Source organism: Lactuca virosa, chromosome 5 (assembly GCF_052849685.1).
Source record: "Lactuca virosa cultivar CGN04683 chromosome 5, Lactuca_virosa_CGN04683_v6, whole genome shotgun sequence".
NCBI lineage: Eukaryota > Viridiplantae > Streptophyta > Magnoliopsida > Asterales > Asteraceae > Lactuca > Lactuca virosa.
In genome coordinates, this window is record NC_136430.1 from 361,360,624 (window position 1) to 361,377,728 (window position 17,105).

At 38.3% G+C, this 17,105-nt stretch overlaps 1 protein-coding gene across 1 annotated transcript; it reads left to right on the top strand.

Moving 5' to 3' along the window:
• The first annotated feature begins 12,566 nt into the window (after positions 1-12,566).
• Positions 12,567-13,258, top strand: LOC145117414 (small ribosomal subunit protein uS17c-like). The gene has a single exon (XM_079053709.1). The coding sequence runs from the start codon at positions 12,602-12,604 to the stop codon at positions 13,067-13,069; it is 468 nt and encodes a 155-aa protein (XP_078909835.1). The 5' UTR covers positions 12,567-12,601; the 3' UTR covers positions 13,070-13,258.
• Positions 13,259-17,105: the final 3,847 nt, after the last annotated feature.

Consider the following 17,105-nt stretch of genomic DNA (forward strand, 5'->3'; position numbering starts at 1 on the left):
ATCGTTTAGATAGGTATAAGACCGCCACTCATTCGCTTGAAGGGGGGGGGGGAGTATTAGCGATTATAGATAGTTTGATATACATTTTATATTAGTTTAGCATATATTATGTATTGTTGTATTTCCTTATTTACCCTCCATGTACTTTATATATATGATTGTGTTTAATGTACAACGAGATTATTCATCCATATTCTTTCTTTATTGTTTCCTAAGAGGTGGTATTGGGGAAACACGTCTTCATGGGAGATTGAGGGTTAGCCACTTTGTAAACGAAGAACAAAACGAATAAGGGGTGATACCAAGTAAAGAAGCGATTTACTGAATTGTATATATCAGTAAATGTAATATACAGAAGATCACTTGTTGCGAGCATAAGCAGTGATACTACATTAATGATGATAAAGTCATTGATATGACAACTAGGAGTTTATTCTTTAGAAAGAGGGCTACAAAAATCACATAAGCAGAGCCATAATGAGCTTTGATTGATTGTAAGTAACAGAAAGTGAAAGTTCGAACCCAGGTGGGGGAGAACCAACCATTAAGACAAAAGTGTGAAAGGCAACTCAACTTCGGATTCGACGTCAAGATCCAGAAGAGTTGCAACACAAGAAGCTAAGAGAGAATTATTAGCTTTAGGTTTTGATATGTAAATGATAAAATGGATGTTTTGGTTGGAAGGTGAGAAAATGACATTTATATCATGAAGGAACTTGAGACCTTTACTTATGCCTATGTGTGACAACCCAAAATTTATTTTGTCACTGTAACCCACTTCCGTTAATAAAATTTATTATTATTATTAAAGTTTTTCCGTTAACTTTTAAGTTAAATAAATCATTTAGAGTTATTGTCGTAATTTCATACGTGTCGGAAAACGATAAATCACGCGAAAAACCCCGTTTGTGGTTGGTGTTGGGTGGACCCCCACCGTAAACTCAACCCTATATAAGGGTTGAGTGGTCTTCATTTGAACCCTTTTTCACAATCTATGAACTTTCTCTCTCTACTCTCTCTCTACAAATCGGGTTTTGATCGAAAAACGCCCCTTTCGAGCTTCACAACTGTAAGTTAACCCTCCTAACTTGTTGTTTAGCTTAGTATACTTTCAAATTCATGGTTTAATCACCCAAAAACCCCAAGAACATGGGTTTACGGTTTGGGAACATCCCAAAACCGTAAACACCCTAAAAGGGGGTTTTGATGCCCCAAAACCCTTCCAATGCTTGGCTAATGACCTAGAAACTTGCATGAATGATCTTAGAACCCCAAAACTTGAAATGAGAGGAGTAAACATGAGTTTACGGTTTGGGAAGGTCTCCCAAAACCGTAAACACCTTCTAAAGGTGTTTAAGTGCCCTTAACACCTTCATATGCTTGTATAAGTGACTAGAACCTTGCATGCATGAGTTAGAACCACCAAAGCACAAGAGAAATGGACAAACATGAGTTTACGGCCGTAAACCCATGTGTTTACGACCGTAAACACCCAAAGGAGTGGTCCAAGGACCGTAAACTCCATAAAGTGTCCATTTTGAGCCCCAATCACTTCCTTAGCCCTTGATTCGAGTCTAGCATAATTCCTTGAGTGAGATGAGACCTTGGAACACCCAAATGCACCATTCCCATGAGTTTGCGGCCGTAAACTCATGGGGGATATGGTCCCTCAACCGTAAACACCCCTAAGGCCACCACTTGAAGAGTAAACTCCATAATGAGGCCATACACTCCTTAGATGCAACCCGTATCATTCCTAACACTTGAAATAAAGTGTTTTCGCGCATTAGAGTGTATTTACTTACTTAATTATTGATTTAATAACTAATTAGATACAATTATGTATCACTTCATGTTACATAGGATCCTCACGTGTGTTCAAGTCCTCAATTGACACCTAGCATCCTACCCGGCACGTCCATTCATTCCACTCACAGCAGGTGAGTTCATACCCCTACACTTTTCCGAGTTTTTCATGTTTTCAGGGGGGGAATACAAGCAAAACATAAAAGATTTCGTAATTTAAAACTGATGTAATTATAACGACTTTCTATCAAACTTATAGATACCTTTACCCCTTTTGTAATATGCGGAGCATAAGGGACGCTTTCTAAATATAATTACATAGTTTTCAAAACAGCGTGGGAACTTATCAAACCATTCAAATTATTATGGGAATAATTTGGGATTTTTCATTACTTGTTTTACGGATTCGAATTTCATGCAAAGTCAATATATAAACTATGTCTGATTTAGTTTATCCATTATTAATCTAGAGTATCATGCTAAATAATTACCTTGTGTTTAATTATTTATACTCTACTTTGTTTCAAACGATTTCGAAACTCGATAACGACCAATTATCCCGTGAATTAGTTATTACTAGCTTGTGAGACTTATCTTCGTTATACCCTTCGGGGTACTAGTAAATCCTCTCCGGAAGTATAACCAGAGTCTCCTGGAGGGAGAGCGTGAAATTTGTGGATAGATCTATTCGGGACTGACAATCCCACACCTAAACTGCTAGCTACAGTTAAGCGGGCACGCTTGGGGTGACAAATTTTGTAAATCGAACGACGCCTGAAGAACGTCAAGGAGGTCGCGGGTCAAATCAGTATGGTTATACGACTCACAATACGTATAAACTAACCTTGTTCACGGATTTCTTTCTTTCTTCTATAGTTTTATTTATGTAATAAAACTACCTACCTACTTACTGGAGGGTATTCCAGGGACACAACTTATGGTTTTATCTTAAGTAGTAAAACTACTATACTTACTGGTGGTAACCAGGGTTTTCTTATCATATGGGAATTGACAAACATGTTAGAAAATATGGGATTTTCTTGGAAAACATGCATATGTATTTCATAACTCAGTAATAATGGTTTTCGATATTTACTGCATTCTTTATCAATGGAAATGAAGTATTTTCACAAGATTTAGTAACCAGTTTTTCCTTACAAAACATGTTTATGAACTCACCAGCTTTATGCTGATATATTTTCAAACCGCTTGTATTTTCAGGTCAACGTTAGACAGGTACCTCGATCACTTTTGGAGAAGACAGAGCATATAGAAGTCTCGTCTTTACTTTTGTTTATACTGATGTATATGAAATATGTATTTCTCCGCTTTCAAATAAATGTAAATATTCTTATGTAATGTAATGGTTGTGTTTACTATGCTTACTATGTACAATGGTTGTGATACTACGCATGACGTCCTCCGCCCCGGAACGTTTCCGCCGTCGGTTTCGGGGTGTGACAGATTGGTATCAGAGCTTTTGTTTATAGTGAACTAAGTATACCGAACCTTACATGGTATATAACTATAAACACTAAGGGGCCGAAGCGCTCTGAACTAAAAGTATACTTTAAAATACAAGTATTTTACAAAAAGTATACAAGAATACCTAAATATCAGAAACAGTAACCACAAGTAGAACAAAACAAAAGTAATTGGGTGTCGGGCACTGCGGTTAAACCTGGGCAGTTATGTAGTCGTGTCTATGGTCAATATAGCCTGATCAATTATATTCATTCGAGACACGACCAACATGTGCTGGGGAGTGACTGTGGTGTACAACAGGCCTAAAACTTACCAAATATCCAAACATCAAGTCATCGTCACAACCAAACGTAAAATACTATAGGAGTATTTTCTAGAGTCAAATTCGTTATAAAGATCCTCATCCAAGTGTTGCTACTCATTCCCTTTAGCGATAATTCTTTTGCATTGGTAGTTTTCCTATATAGTATCGCGTAGTAGAACACCTTATCTATCATAATGAGATATCTCTTGTTTCATATCTCTTGATTCAATCCAGAGGACTTACCATCCTCTCTTTCCTGATCATTTCAGAACAAGATGCCCTCCAAAGAAAAGACCCAGCTCAAAGAACAACAATCCTCCTCCGCCACCTCCCCAGTTTGATCCCGCTATGTTTCAGGCAGCTGTCACTGCTGCTGTGGCTGCCGCGATGTCACAGATGAATCCTGGCGGGTCTGGTGGACAGGGAGGTGGTATGCATCCCCAGAACCAGGAAGGTGGTCAGGGACACCAGAAGGAGTGTTCCTATAAAGATTTCATGAATGTGAAACCCACATCTTTCAATGGCAATGGAGGTGTTATTGCCCTGACTCGATGGTTTGAGAAGATCGAGTCTATCTTCGAAATCTGTTCCTGTTCGGAAGCTAACAAAGTGAAATTCGCCGCCTGCACTTTCACTGATAAAGCATTGAATTGGTGGAATGGCCGAGTCAAATCCTTAACCCTACCAGTAGCAAATGCAATGGGTTGGGAGAGCTTGAAGGAGCTCATGCTTACCGAATACTGCCCGCGGGGCGAAATGCAGAAGCTGGAACACGAACTCTGGAACCTAAAGATGAAGGGTTCCGATATTTCTGCCTACACTTCTAGGTTTGAAGACCTAGCACTCCTTTGCCCGGGGATGGTCACCCCGGAAAGCAAGAAGATAGAAAGGTACATTTGGGGATTGACACCCCCAACCCAAGGGAATGTCTTGGCTGCTAGGCCAAACACTTTTGATAACACCAAGTGCCTGGCGCAGACCCTTATAGATCACGGGGTCGATCTAGATAAAGTAACAACCACTTCCGAACCAGTAAAGGAGGGTGGTGAGAGTAAAAAGAAATTCTGGAACAAGCGGAAGGGTCAGAGTTCGCAAGGATCCTCCAAGAAGCAACAAACTGTGGCAGTCCACGCTGCTACTACACCTGTCACCGCCCCTACAGCTCAAGCACCTACCAGTGGATATATTGGTACCCTTCCTTGGTGCAACAAGTGCAGTTACCACCATCGTATCCCCGGTCCATGTCGTGAAATGCTCTGCAACAACTGTGGCAAGAAGGGTCACCTTGCGCGAAACTGCAGAACACCAGCCCAACCAACCAATCAAGCATCCGGAGCAGGTGTCAGTCAAGCCTGCTATAGTTGTGGTGAGGTCGGGCATTACAAGCGAGACTGCCCCAAGGCAACAACAACTGGCAACACCGGGAGAGTTCTAACGATGGGGCAAGAGGAGGCAGTCGCTGATCCCACCGTTGTCACGGGTACGTTCCTTCTCGACAACTCTTATGCATGCATCCTTTTTTATTCTGGTGCTGAAAGAAGTTTTGTTAGTCATGCATTCAAGCATCTTCTTAAACATAGTCCTCAAACGCTAACCGAAACGTTTACCGTCGAGATGGCTAACGGTGAGAAAGAGAGCGCTAATGATATATATGTAGGCTGCACCCTTACCCTCAACGACCATTCTTTTCCCATCGACCTTATGCCAGTCTCTATAAAAAGCTTCGATGTTATCATTGGCATGGATTGGTTAAGCCCCAATCATGCTGATATCCTTTGTTACGAAAAAGCTATTCGTCTCAATCTTCCCTCTGGCCAGACCCTCATGATCTACGGCGATAAACTTAGTTCCAACCTTCGCATCATTTCATGCATCAAAGCTCAAAAACTTCTGCGAAAGGAGTGCCATGCATTCCTAGCTCATGTGATAAACGAGAAACAGGAAGTTAAAGACCTCGAGAGCATCCCCGAAGTCTGCAACTTTCCTGATGTCTTTCCCGAAGAGCTCCCGGGAATTCCTCCCGAACGCCAAGTCGAGTTTCGCATCGACCTAATTCCCGGAGCTACCCCCATAGCCAAGTCTCCATATCGCTTAGCGCCAACATAAATGCAGGAGTTATCCAGTCAGCTTAATGAGCTACTCAGCAAAGGGTTCATCAGACCGAGTTCCTCACCCTGGGGAGCCCCGGTGTTATTCGTGAAAAAGAAGGATGGATCCTTTCGAATGTGTATAGATTATCGGGAATTGAACAAGCTGACCATCAAAAACCGTTATCCTCTTCCTCGAATAGACGACCTTTTCGATCAACTTCAGGGAGCCAGTTACTTCTCGAAAATAGACCTTAGATCCGGGTACCATCAGCTACGAGTTCATGAGAGTGATGTTTTCAAGACAGCATTCAGGACTCGATATGGTCACTACGAGTTTGTAGTGATGCCCTTTGGTCTAACCAACGCACCGGCAGTGTTCATGGACCTGATGAATCGGGTGTGTCGTCCCTTCCTAGACAAGTTTATTATCGTGTTCATAGACGATATACTTGTCTATTCAAGAAGCGAGGAAGATCACAAACAACACTTGAGATTGGTGCTGGAAACACTTAGATCGGAGAAGCTACACGCAAAATTCTCCAAGTGTGAATTCTGGATTCGGAAGGTAACTTTTCTAGGTCACGTGGTAAGCGAGGAAGACATACACGTGGACCCTTCCAAAATCAAGGCGATAGAAAATTGGTCGGCACCGAAGACACCCACAGAAATCTGTCAATTCTTGGGTCTTGCCGGCTATTATCGTAGATTCATCCAGAATTTTTCTAGAATTGCCAAACCCCTAACTACTCTGACACAGAAAGGTGTACCCTTTTGTTGGAGTGAAAAGCAAGACGCTGCATTCCAAACGTTGAAGCGAGCCTTGTGCAGCGCACCTATCCTGTCCTTACCCGAAGGGACGGAGGACTTCGTTGTCTACTGCGATGCGTCCAATCAGGGCTTAGGCTGTGTGCTTATGCAACGAGGAAAAGTTATTGCTTATGCCTCAAGACAGCTGAAAGCACACAAAGTCAACTACACAACTCACGACCTAGAGTTAGGAGCAGTGGTCTTCGCACTGAAGATTTGGAGACATTATCTCTACGGGACCAAGTGCACGATCTTCACTGACCATAAAAGCCTACAACACATCTTCGATCAGAAGGACTTAAACATGAGACAACGACGATGGGTAGAGCTGCTCAGTGACTATGAGTGCGAAATCCGCTACCATCCCGGCAAGGCCAATGTGGCGGCAGATGCCCTTAGCCGAAAGGAAAGCTCTGGCAACAAGGCGAAGACACTAACAATGACCATCCATTCTCACTTATCCGCACAGATCCGAGAGGCTCAGTTGGAAGCCCTAAAACTAGAGAACGTGTTGAATGAAACCTTGAGGGGAATGGATAAGAATCTTGAGATCAGAGGCGACAGAGTCTATTATTTCATGGATCGAATCTGGACCCCAAAGTTCGGAGGGTTCAGGGAGGTTGTCATGAACGAAGCTCACAAGACTAGATACTCCGTGCACCCAGGTTCGGATAAGATATACCTAGATCTCAAGAAACTATACCGGTGGCCAAACATGAAAGCCGAAATCGCTACCTTCGTGGGCAAGTGTCTGACTTGAGCCAAGGTGAAGGTCGAATATCAGAAGCCCTCAGGTCTACTCCAGCAGCCCGTAATACCTGAGTGGAAATGGGAGATTATTTCTATGGATTTCATTACCAAATTACCCAAATCTCTGAGTGGGTACGATACCATTTGGGTAATTTTCGATCGATTGACAAAATCCGCTCACTTCCTACCGATCAAAGAAACGTTCAAAATGGAAAGACTCACGCGAATCTACATCCAAGAAGTGGTCTGATTGCATGGTGTGCCTGTGTCCATTATCTCCGATCGAGATAGAAGGTTTACCTCGAGATTTTGGCAGTCCCTACAAAAGGCTCTTGGAACTAAGCTAGACATGAGCACAACTTATCATCCTCAGACAGATGGGCAGAGTGAGAGAACTATCCAGACCTTGGAAGACATGTTGAGAGCATGTGTCATCGATTTCGGAAAGTCGTGGGACACTCATTTACCTTTGGTTGAGTTCTCTTATAACAACAGTTACCACACCAGTATCAAGGCTGCCCCGTTCGAAGCCCTCTACGGTCGAAAGTGCAGATCCCCTTTGTGCTGGGCCGAGGTAGGGGACATGCAGCTAGCCAAGAGTTGAGTCCTCGACAGTGTTCTCACTGGTCCTGAAATCATCCGTGAAACTACCGAAAAGATCATCCAAATCCGAGATCGACTGAAAGCCTCTAGAGACAGACAAAAGAGCTACGCCGATAAACGACGAAAACCCTTGGAATTCCAGGTTGGAGATCGTGTCCTGTTGAAGGTCTCGCCCTAGAAATGCATGGTACGCTTTGGAAAGCGCGGGAAATTAAACCCAAGGTACATAGGACCTTTCGAGATCCTTGCTAGAATCGGTCCCGTAGCCTACAAACTCCGATTACCTCATGAACTTAGCAATATCCATCCTGTATTCCACGTCTCTAATCTTAAGAAGTGCCTATCCGATGAAACCCTTGTGATCCCTCTTGATGAGATCGAAATCAACGAAAACCTGAACTTCGTGGAAGAACCAATCGAAATCATGGATCGAGAGATCAAACGAACAAAGCAAAGCCGCATCCCGATAGTGAAGGTTTGCTGGAACGCCAAACGAGGACCCGAATTCACTTGGGAGCGCGAAGATTCACAGAAACGGAAATATCCGCATCTCTTTCCAAATCCATGATTTGTATCTAAATTTTAAATTTCGGGACGAAATTTCCTCTAACGGGGGGATGATGTGACAACCCAAAATTTATTCCATCACTGTAACCCACTTCCGTTAATAAAATTTATTTTTATTATTAAAGTTTTTCCGTTAACTTTTAAGTTAAATAAATCATTTAGAGTTATTGTCGTAATTTCATACGTGTCGGAAAACGATAAATCACGTGAAAAACCCCGTTTGTGGTTGGTGTTGGGTGGACCCCCACCGTAAACTCAACCCTATATAAGGGTTGAGTGGTCTTCATTTGAACCCTTTTTCACAATCTATGAACTTTCTCTCTCTACTCTCTCTCTACAAATCGGGTTTTGATCGAAAAACACCCCTTTCGAGCTTCACAACTGTAAGTTAACCCTCCTAACTTGTTGTTTAGCTTAGTATACTTTCAAATTCATGGTTTAATCACCCAAAAACCCCAAGAACATGGGTTTACGGTTTGGGAACATCCCAAAACCGTAAACACCCTAAAAGGGGGTTTTGATGCCCCAAAACCCTTCCAATGCTTGGCTAATGACCTAGAAACTTGCATGAATGATCTTAGAACCCCAAAACTTGGAATGAGAGGAGTAAACATGAGTTTACGGTTTGGGAAGGTCTCCCAAAACCGTAAACACCTTCTAAAGGTGTTTAAGTGCCCTTAACACCTTCATATGCTTGTATAAGTGACTAGAACCTTGCATGCATGAGTTAGAACCACCAAAGCACAAGAGAAATGGACAAACATGAGTTTACGGCCGTAAACCCATGTGTTTACGACCGTAAACACCCAAAGGAGTGGTCCAAGGACCGTAAACTCCATAAAGTGTCCATTTTGAGCCCCAATCACTTCCTTAGCCCTTGATTCGAGTCTAGCATAATTCCTTGAGTGAGATGAGACCTTGGAACACCCAAATGCACCATTCCCATGAGTTTACGGCCGTAAACTCATGGGGGATATGGTCCCTCAACCGTAAACACCCCTAAGGCCACCACTTGAAGAGTAAACTCCATAATGAGGCCATACACTCCTTAGATATAACCCGTATCATTCCTAACACTTGAAATAAAGTGTTTTCGCGCATTAGAGTGTATTTACTTACTTAATTATTGATTTAATAACTAATTAGATACAATTATGTATCACTTCATGTTACATAGGATCCTCACGTGTGTTCAAGTCCTCAATCGACACCTAGCATCCTACCCGACACGTCCATTCATTCCACTCACAGCAGGTGAGTTCATACCCCTACACTTTTCCGAGTTTTTCATGTTTTCAGGGGGGGAATACAAGCAAAACATAAAAGATTTCGTAATTTAAAACTGATGTAATTATAACGACTTTCTGTCAAACTTATAGATACCTTTACCCCTTTTGTAATATGCGGAGCATAAGGGACGTTTTCTAAATATAATTACATAGTTTTCAAAACAGCGTGGGAACTTATCAAACCATTCAAATTATTATGGGAATAATTTGGGATTTTTCATTACTTGTTTTACGGATTCGAATTTCATGCAAAGTCAATATATAAACTATGTCTGATTTAGTTTATCCATTATTAATCTAGAGTATCATGCTAAATAATTACCTTGTGTTTAATTATTTATACTCTACTTTGTTTCAAACGATTTCGAAACTCGATAACGACCAATTATCCCGTGAATTAGTTATTACTAGCTTGTGAGACTTATCTTCATTATACCCTTCGGGGTACTAGTAAATCCTCTCCGGAAGTATAACCAGAGTCTCCTGGAGGGAGAGCGTGAAATTTGTGGATAGATCTATTCGGGACTGACAATCCCACACCTAAACTGCTAGCTACAGTTAGGCGGGCACGCCTGGGGTGACAAATTTTGTAAATCGAACGACGCCTGAAGAACGTCAAGGAGGTCGCGGGTCAAATCAGTATGGTTATACGACTCACAATACGTATAAACTAACCTTGTTCACGGATTTCTTTCTTTCTTCTATAGTTTTATTTATGTAATAAAACTACCTACCTACTTACTGGAGGGTATTCCAGGGACACAACTTATGGTTTTATCTTAAGTAGTAAAACTACTATACTTACTGGTGGTAACCAGGGTTTTCTTATCATATGGGAATTGACAAACATGTTAGAAAATATGGGATTTTCTTGGAAAACATGCATATGTATTTCATAACTCAGTAATAATGGTTTTCGATATTTACTGCATTCTTTATCAATGGAAATGAAGTATTTTCACAAGATTTAGTAACCCGTTTTTCCTTACAAAACATGTTTATGAACTCACCAGCTTTATGCTGATATATTTTCAAACCGCTTGTATTTTCAGGTCAACGTTAGACAGGTACCTCGATCACTTTTGGAGAAGACAGAGCATATAGAAGTCTCGTCTTTACTTTTGTTTATACTGATGTATATGAAATATATATTTCTCCGCTTTCAAACAAATGTAAATATTCTTATGTAATGTAATGGTTGTGTTTACTATGCTTACTATGTACAATGGTTGTGATACTACGCATGACGTCCTCCGCCCCAGAACGTTTCCGCCGTCGGTTTCGGGATGTGACACTATGTATAAATGGAATGATATAACCTTAGATCTTATCATCAAGCTTTCCATGATGATGTAGAACCACGATATGTCATGAGTCAAATTTGACCAGGTGATAAAAGTATGCATTTATGGGCATTTTATACATGGAGAATTGGTCTATAAAGAATGTTTTCGTAGACTCATTATCATGAATAAGTAAAGATTTTGATTTAAGATTATGCTTTTGTTATCTTAAAAAAAATACTTATGTTAGCGATAATGTGAAAACTGTTGCAGTCCAACAAAGTCGAAACTCGAAAAGGACACACAGTAGTTAAATTCATGAACTTTGTCATTTTTGTATACGAAGAATAGTTGTGTGAGGAAATCGATTTAAAAAGGTCGCTTATATAAAACCTTAATCAATAGAGTTAGTGATTATGCAAGTAGGCCGACATGTTGTAAGCTGTCAAAAAAGAACCTAAAATATTGTGTTTTGAGTAAGTCAATTTAGTACTATGGGTGCCAAGTACATAAACAATACTTACATTGGGATCGGAAGGAGACTTAAGGAATTACTACTCAGAGCTGTTTATTTATATCAATATAATTAAACTTTCCGATTTATATAATAAAATATCAAGATGTAATGGAAGTCGAAAAAATAAAAACTACAGAACAAAAAAGTCAGCAAAAGATTTTCTAGCATCGATTTTGCGTTTATATGATCTTTATGTACAATACTAGAGTGTGCCAATATTTTTATTTCATTCGTACATTTCTCTAATGTCACTACATATAAAATGGCGTTTAAAATTATATAGTCTTCGTGTATGAAACAAATCTTTAACTTTCTCAACATCCATTCAAGCACAATGCTTTAATAATCAATATTCTATTTAAACAGACTCATTTTTGCATGCATCTCAAAACGAAGCTATCATGTAGAAGTACATAAACTCATAAATCATTTCTGAATTAGAGTTAGAACTCAACTTCGTTTTCGGGTCCAAAGTGGGCACACAACTCATTTCTCCAGCAATATAAACATATCAATAGGGAAATGGACGAGATTGTCTGAGAATTATAACAAAAACGAATGTCAAGGTTAGATTATAAATTTGTTAATTGTTCTAATACACTTTGCGAATTAATGAACCCCATATTCATGGATCATCTAGCGAGTTCATTTTTATAAACAAAAAATTACTTCATTAATTTACAAAATTACGAAGTTTGTAATTATTTTGTTGATAAATAGTTAGAAAGATTGTCTTGTAGCTATATGTAAGTTCCAAATTGCTCATTTTAGTAGTTTTATCCCAAAAAAATATATAATCAACCAATAAAACATGTGATTAGGAAGGTGAAATAAAATCAAGTTTTGAGTTTGTATCACACTACCTATGGAGCTCGAGCTTGGCTCAGTATCATTGAGTCATTTCATTTGTAACATGTAGCAATTACCCTTAAATTCTAATCAGCTTTGGTAAGTATAATCAACGGTTTTGCAGGCATGCGTGCTTACGTGTTACGATCTTATTAAAACGAACTTCTTTACAAAAGTAGGCGCGAAGCACCAGAACACAAATACCCAATCCCTAAATATCATCATCTTCTTCCACTCTTATCCAGTGAGCCATGTCTCTCCTCCAACTTCAACTCCCTCTCTCCCAGTTCAAATCCCTCAATCTTTCAACCCCTTTCCTCCATGGCAACTCCGTCGTCTCCACCAAACCCTCCTCCTCCACCTCCAACCACCACCACCAGCGCCACGCTTATCTCCCCCCAATTCGCGCCATGAGATCTCTCCAAGGCCGCGTAATCTGCACCACCAATGATAAGACAGTGAATGTTGAAGTGACTCGTCTCGCGCCTCACCCAAAATACAAGCGCAGAGTCAGGAAGAAGAAGAAGTTCCAAGCTCATGACCCTGAAAATCAATTCCAAATTGGGGATTTGGTTCAGCTTGAAAAGTGTAAACCTATTAGTAAGAAGAAAACTTTTCTCGCTATTCCGGTTCCCAAGAGGACAGCCAAGCAGTCAAAAGAGGTCGCGCCACAGGACGTTGGAATCCCGTTGGAATCTGATTCTTCTTCGCAAGTTTAGAGTGAGAAGGTTTGTTGATTTTTGTTTATCATTGTATTGTTTACGATTCGACTACTGGAAATTAAGTTGGTTCAATGTTGGTTGGATTTCCTATGAGGGTTTGTGCTATTTTGTTTAATTGTGATGTAAACTCACCTATGTCTGATCAAATGAATACCTCTTCGAGGCGCTCGATTCCAATTTAATAAATTCAATAGTTCATGATAGAAACGAAGATAATGTGTTTGATCAAATGCCCCAGAGACCGAGGTATAATGATTCAATCCAGCATTGTTTTTATTCCTTCCGGACGGAAGTTATTTTGAGCTTTAGTTAGGCCACATAAACAAAGGTTAATCACAAAATAGCCTGAAAATTGAACTATTGAATCACGGGTTATTCCCTTTATCGGAATGTCTAAATTTTTGAAAGTAGCTACCAAGGCCGTGTGTTATAATACTCTCCTTTATGGGGAGCGGCGAATCTTGAACTAAAAACCACGTGGTTTATTATGTAAATGCAACTAAAAAAATATGAAAGTATAAAAAATGCTAGTGGTGGAGGGTTAGGTTGTATGGCGCGTCGGGTTCTATACTTGGTCGTTCAAGTGGATCAACAGGTAGTGAGTTTAAATCAACCTTCGTATACTTATGTTGTTGTTAGCCATCTTTTTTCTTTTTATAAAACTTATGCAAAGACATTCTTGAAGGATTGAATCTTGATTCTTGATTCTAAAATTGAATTGTTGTTGTTAGCCATCTTCTTTCTTTTTATAAAACTTATGCAAAGACATTTTTGAAGGATTGAATCTTGATTCTTATTCTAAAATTGAATTATGAAATTGAATCTTCTTATATCAAATTGACAACTCTAAATAAATAATAACAACTGAACATTGAACAATGTTAACTCTAAATAAATAATAACAACTGAACATTGAACAATGTTAACATTATATCAAGTACACAATAACAACTCTAAATAAATTTTGAAATTGATTGTATATCAATCAAATATTAACATAAAAAATTCTAAAATCTGATCAATAGGTGAATGAAAATTATATATATATATATATATATATATATATATATATATATATATATATATATTATACAATCATTAACCATACAAAGCCACAAAGGGTTTCGATTTCGAACAAAAAGAAATTATGTAATTTGAAATTGTATAACTTACAAACTTGAAATGAGGTCGTTGACTGAGTGTTGAGGGAGAAGAAACTGACGGGTTGGACTGTTGTTGGCAGTCGTTGGACGACCGGTGGAAGTAGACGTCGGCGGCCAGGCCGGACGACGACCGGAACAGCCGACGACCGGTGGATGATGATCGATTTTGGAACATGGGACATGTGGACAACGAGAAGCCGAGAACGAGATAGTATGCGACGTTCGGTTTCTTATTTTCTATTTCTTATTTTCCTTTTAATGGATCATTGGATGATAAGGCTATTGATTAGTAGATGTGGGCTGTTAAATATGAAAGATATGAACTTTTGATAAAAAAAATTGCCAAAAAAAAACTTGGTAGTTTCTTTGATAAAGATAAGGTAGATCCTTATTTTTTTATACATACTTAATACATTCGAGAAAAAAGGTAGGTCCTAGGACCTACCTTCTCCGTCTTTACCTATGCCACTGGGGAGCAGGGATCCAACATGGACAACATGCAAGGGCGCCACCCTCCTGGCATCTTACACCCCGTTGTTGAATCATCCCCCCATCTCTCTCTCTCTCTCTCTCTCTCTCGCTCTCTCTCTCTCTCTCTCCTCCCTTTTCCATCTCTTGTGAGATGTCTCTTTCATCTATATTGTACATTGTGTTGCATTTACTTGTGCATTGCTATTGAAATGTGAAAGATACATATAACATGGTTTGAAAGAGGGTGTTAAAATGAGTAGGAGAGTGATGTGGCACAATACGGTAAATGTTGAATGAAGAGTATAACACAGTCTAAAGGTTCGCAACAAGAATTTCTCGGTCTACAAGAATTATCCCATATTTGTTAGATAGAGACCAAAAAGAGTTTGGGTGTTTTTTTTGTTTATTTAGAGCGTTTGACTACCGATCTGTGGCTTTAGATGGTCTCATCGACAACACCGCTATGATGTTTTGGTTACGTTTGACACATATATATTAGGGATATTGTAACGAGATTCAATAGTGATTGTGTGTTTATAGTTTAAAAACAAGTATTTATTAGGGTTTTGAAATAGAAGTTAAGAACAAATAGTTTGAATTAATACCAACACCTCCTAACTAAATAAATGTAAAACTTTCAAATGACTAATTTTAATTCTATATATCTAAAAATTGAAATGAAAAGAGTTTTTAGACAAGTTTCATGGATGAAAGAATGATAAATTCTAGAAGACAAAACTGTTGTTTTTTTTTGTTATGTTTAACTTTGGAAATGGTGAAATTCGACAATTTTAAGATATTTATTGTTAATTACTAATGATTTGATGTTTTTAAGATATTAGTTGTTTGCGATTTAAGTTAATTTTCTTATACCTTATGAATTTTTTTATTATTACAAAAAAAACCACACTGCAAAAATAACCACCTAACCACACCGCAAAAATAACAGCATCAAACGGTTTTGAAAATGGATTAACCGCATTTGCGGTTAGTGGTGATGTTTTGACCAATAACCGCATCACACTCACTCCTATTCATTGGGGTTGAATCCACATGACACAAAATGATTAGTACCCCATTATACTTAAAATCTATTTATGTAAAAGAAAAAAACCAGAACTAAAAATCAATAAAAATTCAACTTTAAACAAATCCGTGAAAAAATATATGTAAGAAAATGGTGAAAAAACCTGAAAATCAATAAAAAAAATTTAGAAGATAAAAATGTTGGTTTTTTGTTATGTTTAACTTTAGAAAATGGTGAAATTCGACAATTTAATATATTTATTGTAATTACTAGTGATTTGACGTTTTTAAGATATTAGTTGTTTGTGATTAAAGCTAATTGTCTTATACCTTATGGTTTTTTTTATTACAAAAAAAAAACCGCACCGCAAAAATAATCGCACCAAACGGTTTTGAAAATCAATTAACCGCATTTGTGATAAGTGGTGAAGTTTTGACCAATAACTGCATCGCGTTCACTCCTATTCAATAGGGTTGAATCCACATGATACGAAATGATTAGTATGCCATTATACTTAAAATCTATTTATGTAAAAGAAAAAAAAATAACTGAAAATCAATAAAAATTCAACTTTAAACAAATCCATGAAAATTATATGTAATAAAATGTTGAAAAAAACCAGAATTGAAAATCAATAAAAAAAATTTTAGAAGACAAAACTGTTGGTTTTTTGTTATGTTTAATTTTGAAAAATGGTGAAATTCGATAATTTTAAGATATTTATTATTAATTACTAGTGATTTGACGTTTTATAGATATTCCTTGTTTGTGATTTAAGTTAATTATCTTATACCTTATGATTTTTTTTATTACAAAGAAAAAAAAAACAAAACCGTAACACAAAAATAACCGCACAAAGCGGTTTTGAAAATGGATTAATTGCATTTGCGGTTAGCGGTCACTGGTGAGGTTTTGACCAATAACCGTATCGCGCTCTCTTTTATTCATTGGGGTTGAATCCACATGATAAGAAATGATTAGTACACCATTATACTTAAAATCTATTTATGTAAAAGAAAAAGACCAGAACTAAAAACCAATAACAATTATATATATATATATATATATATATATATATATATATATATATATATATATATATATATATATATATATATTAAAATTCTCCTACCTTGTAAAGTGGCAGTTGTTTTGTCTATTTCACCCCTTCTACTTATACTTCTCATTTCTTTTATCTTTGGTCTTTCTATTTTCTGTATTTGTCTTTAGTGCCTTTTTTTTCATTATGTCATTTTGTAGGTTGTTCGTGTACAGGTGGCCTCACCGTTTTATCGACCAATCAGGCTTCGATTTCTGGCTTTATCAACAGTAGATAACATGTACACATTTACATGGTGGTTGGTTTCATTCT

What these genes read in the sequence shown, in the direction of transcription:
- LOC145117414 (XM_079053709.1), top strand. Translation starts at nt 12,602, where the DNA reads ATGTCTCTCCTCCAACTTCAACTCCCTCTCTCCCAGTTCAAATCCCTC.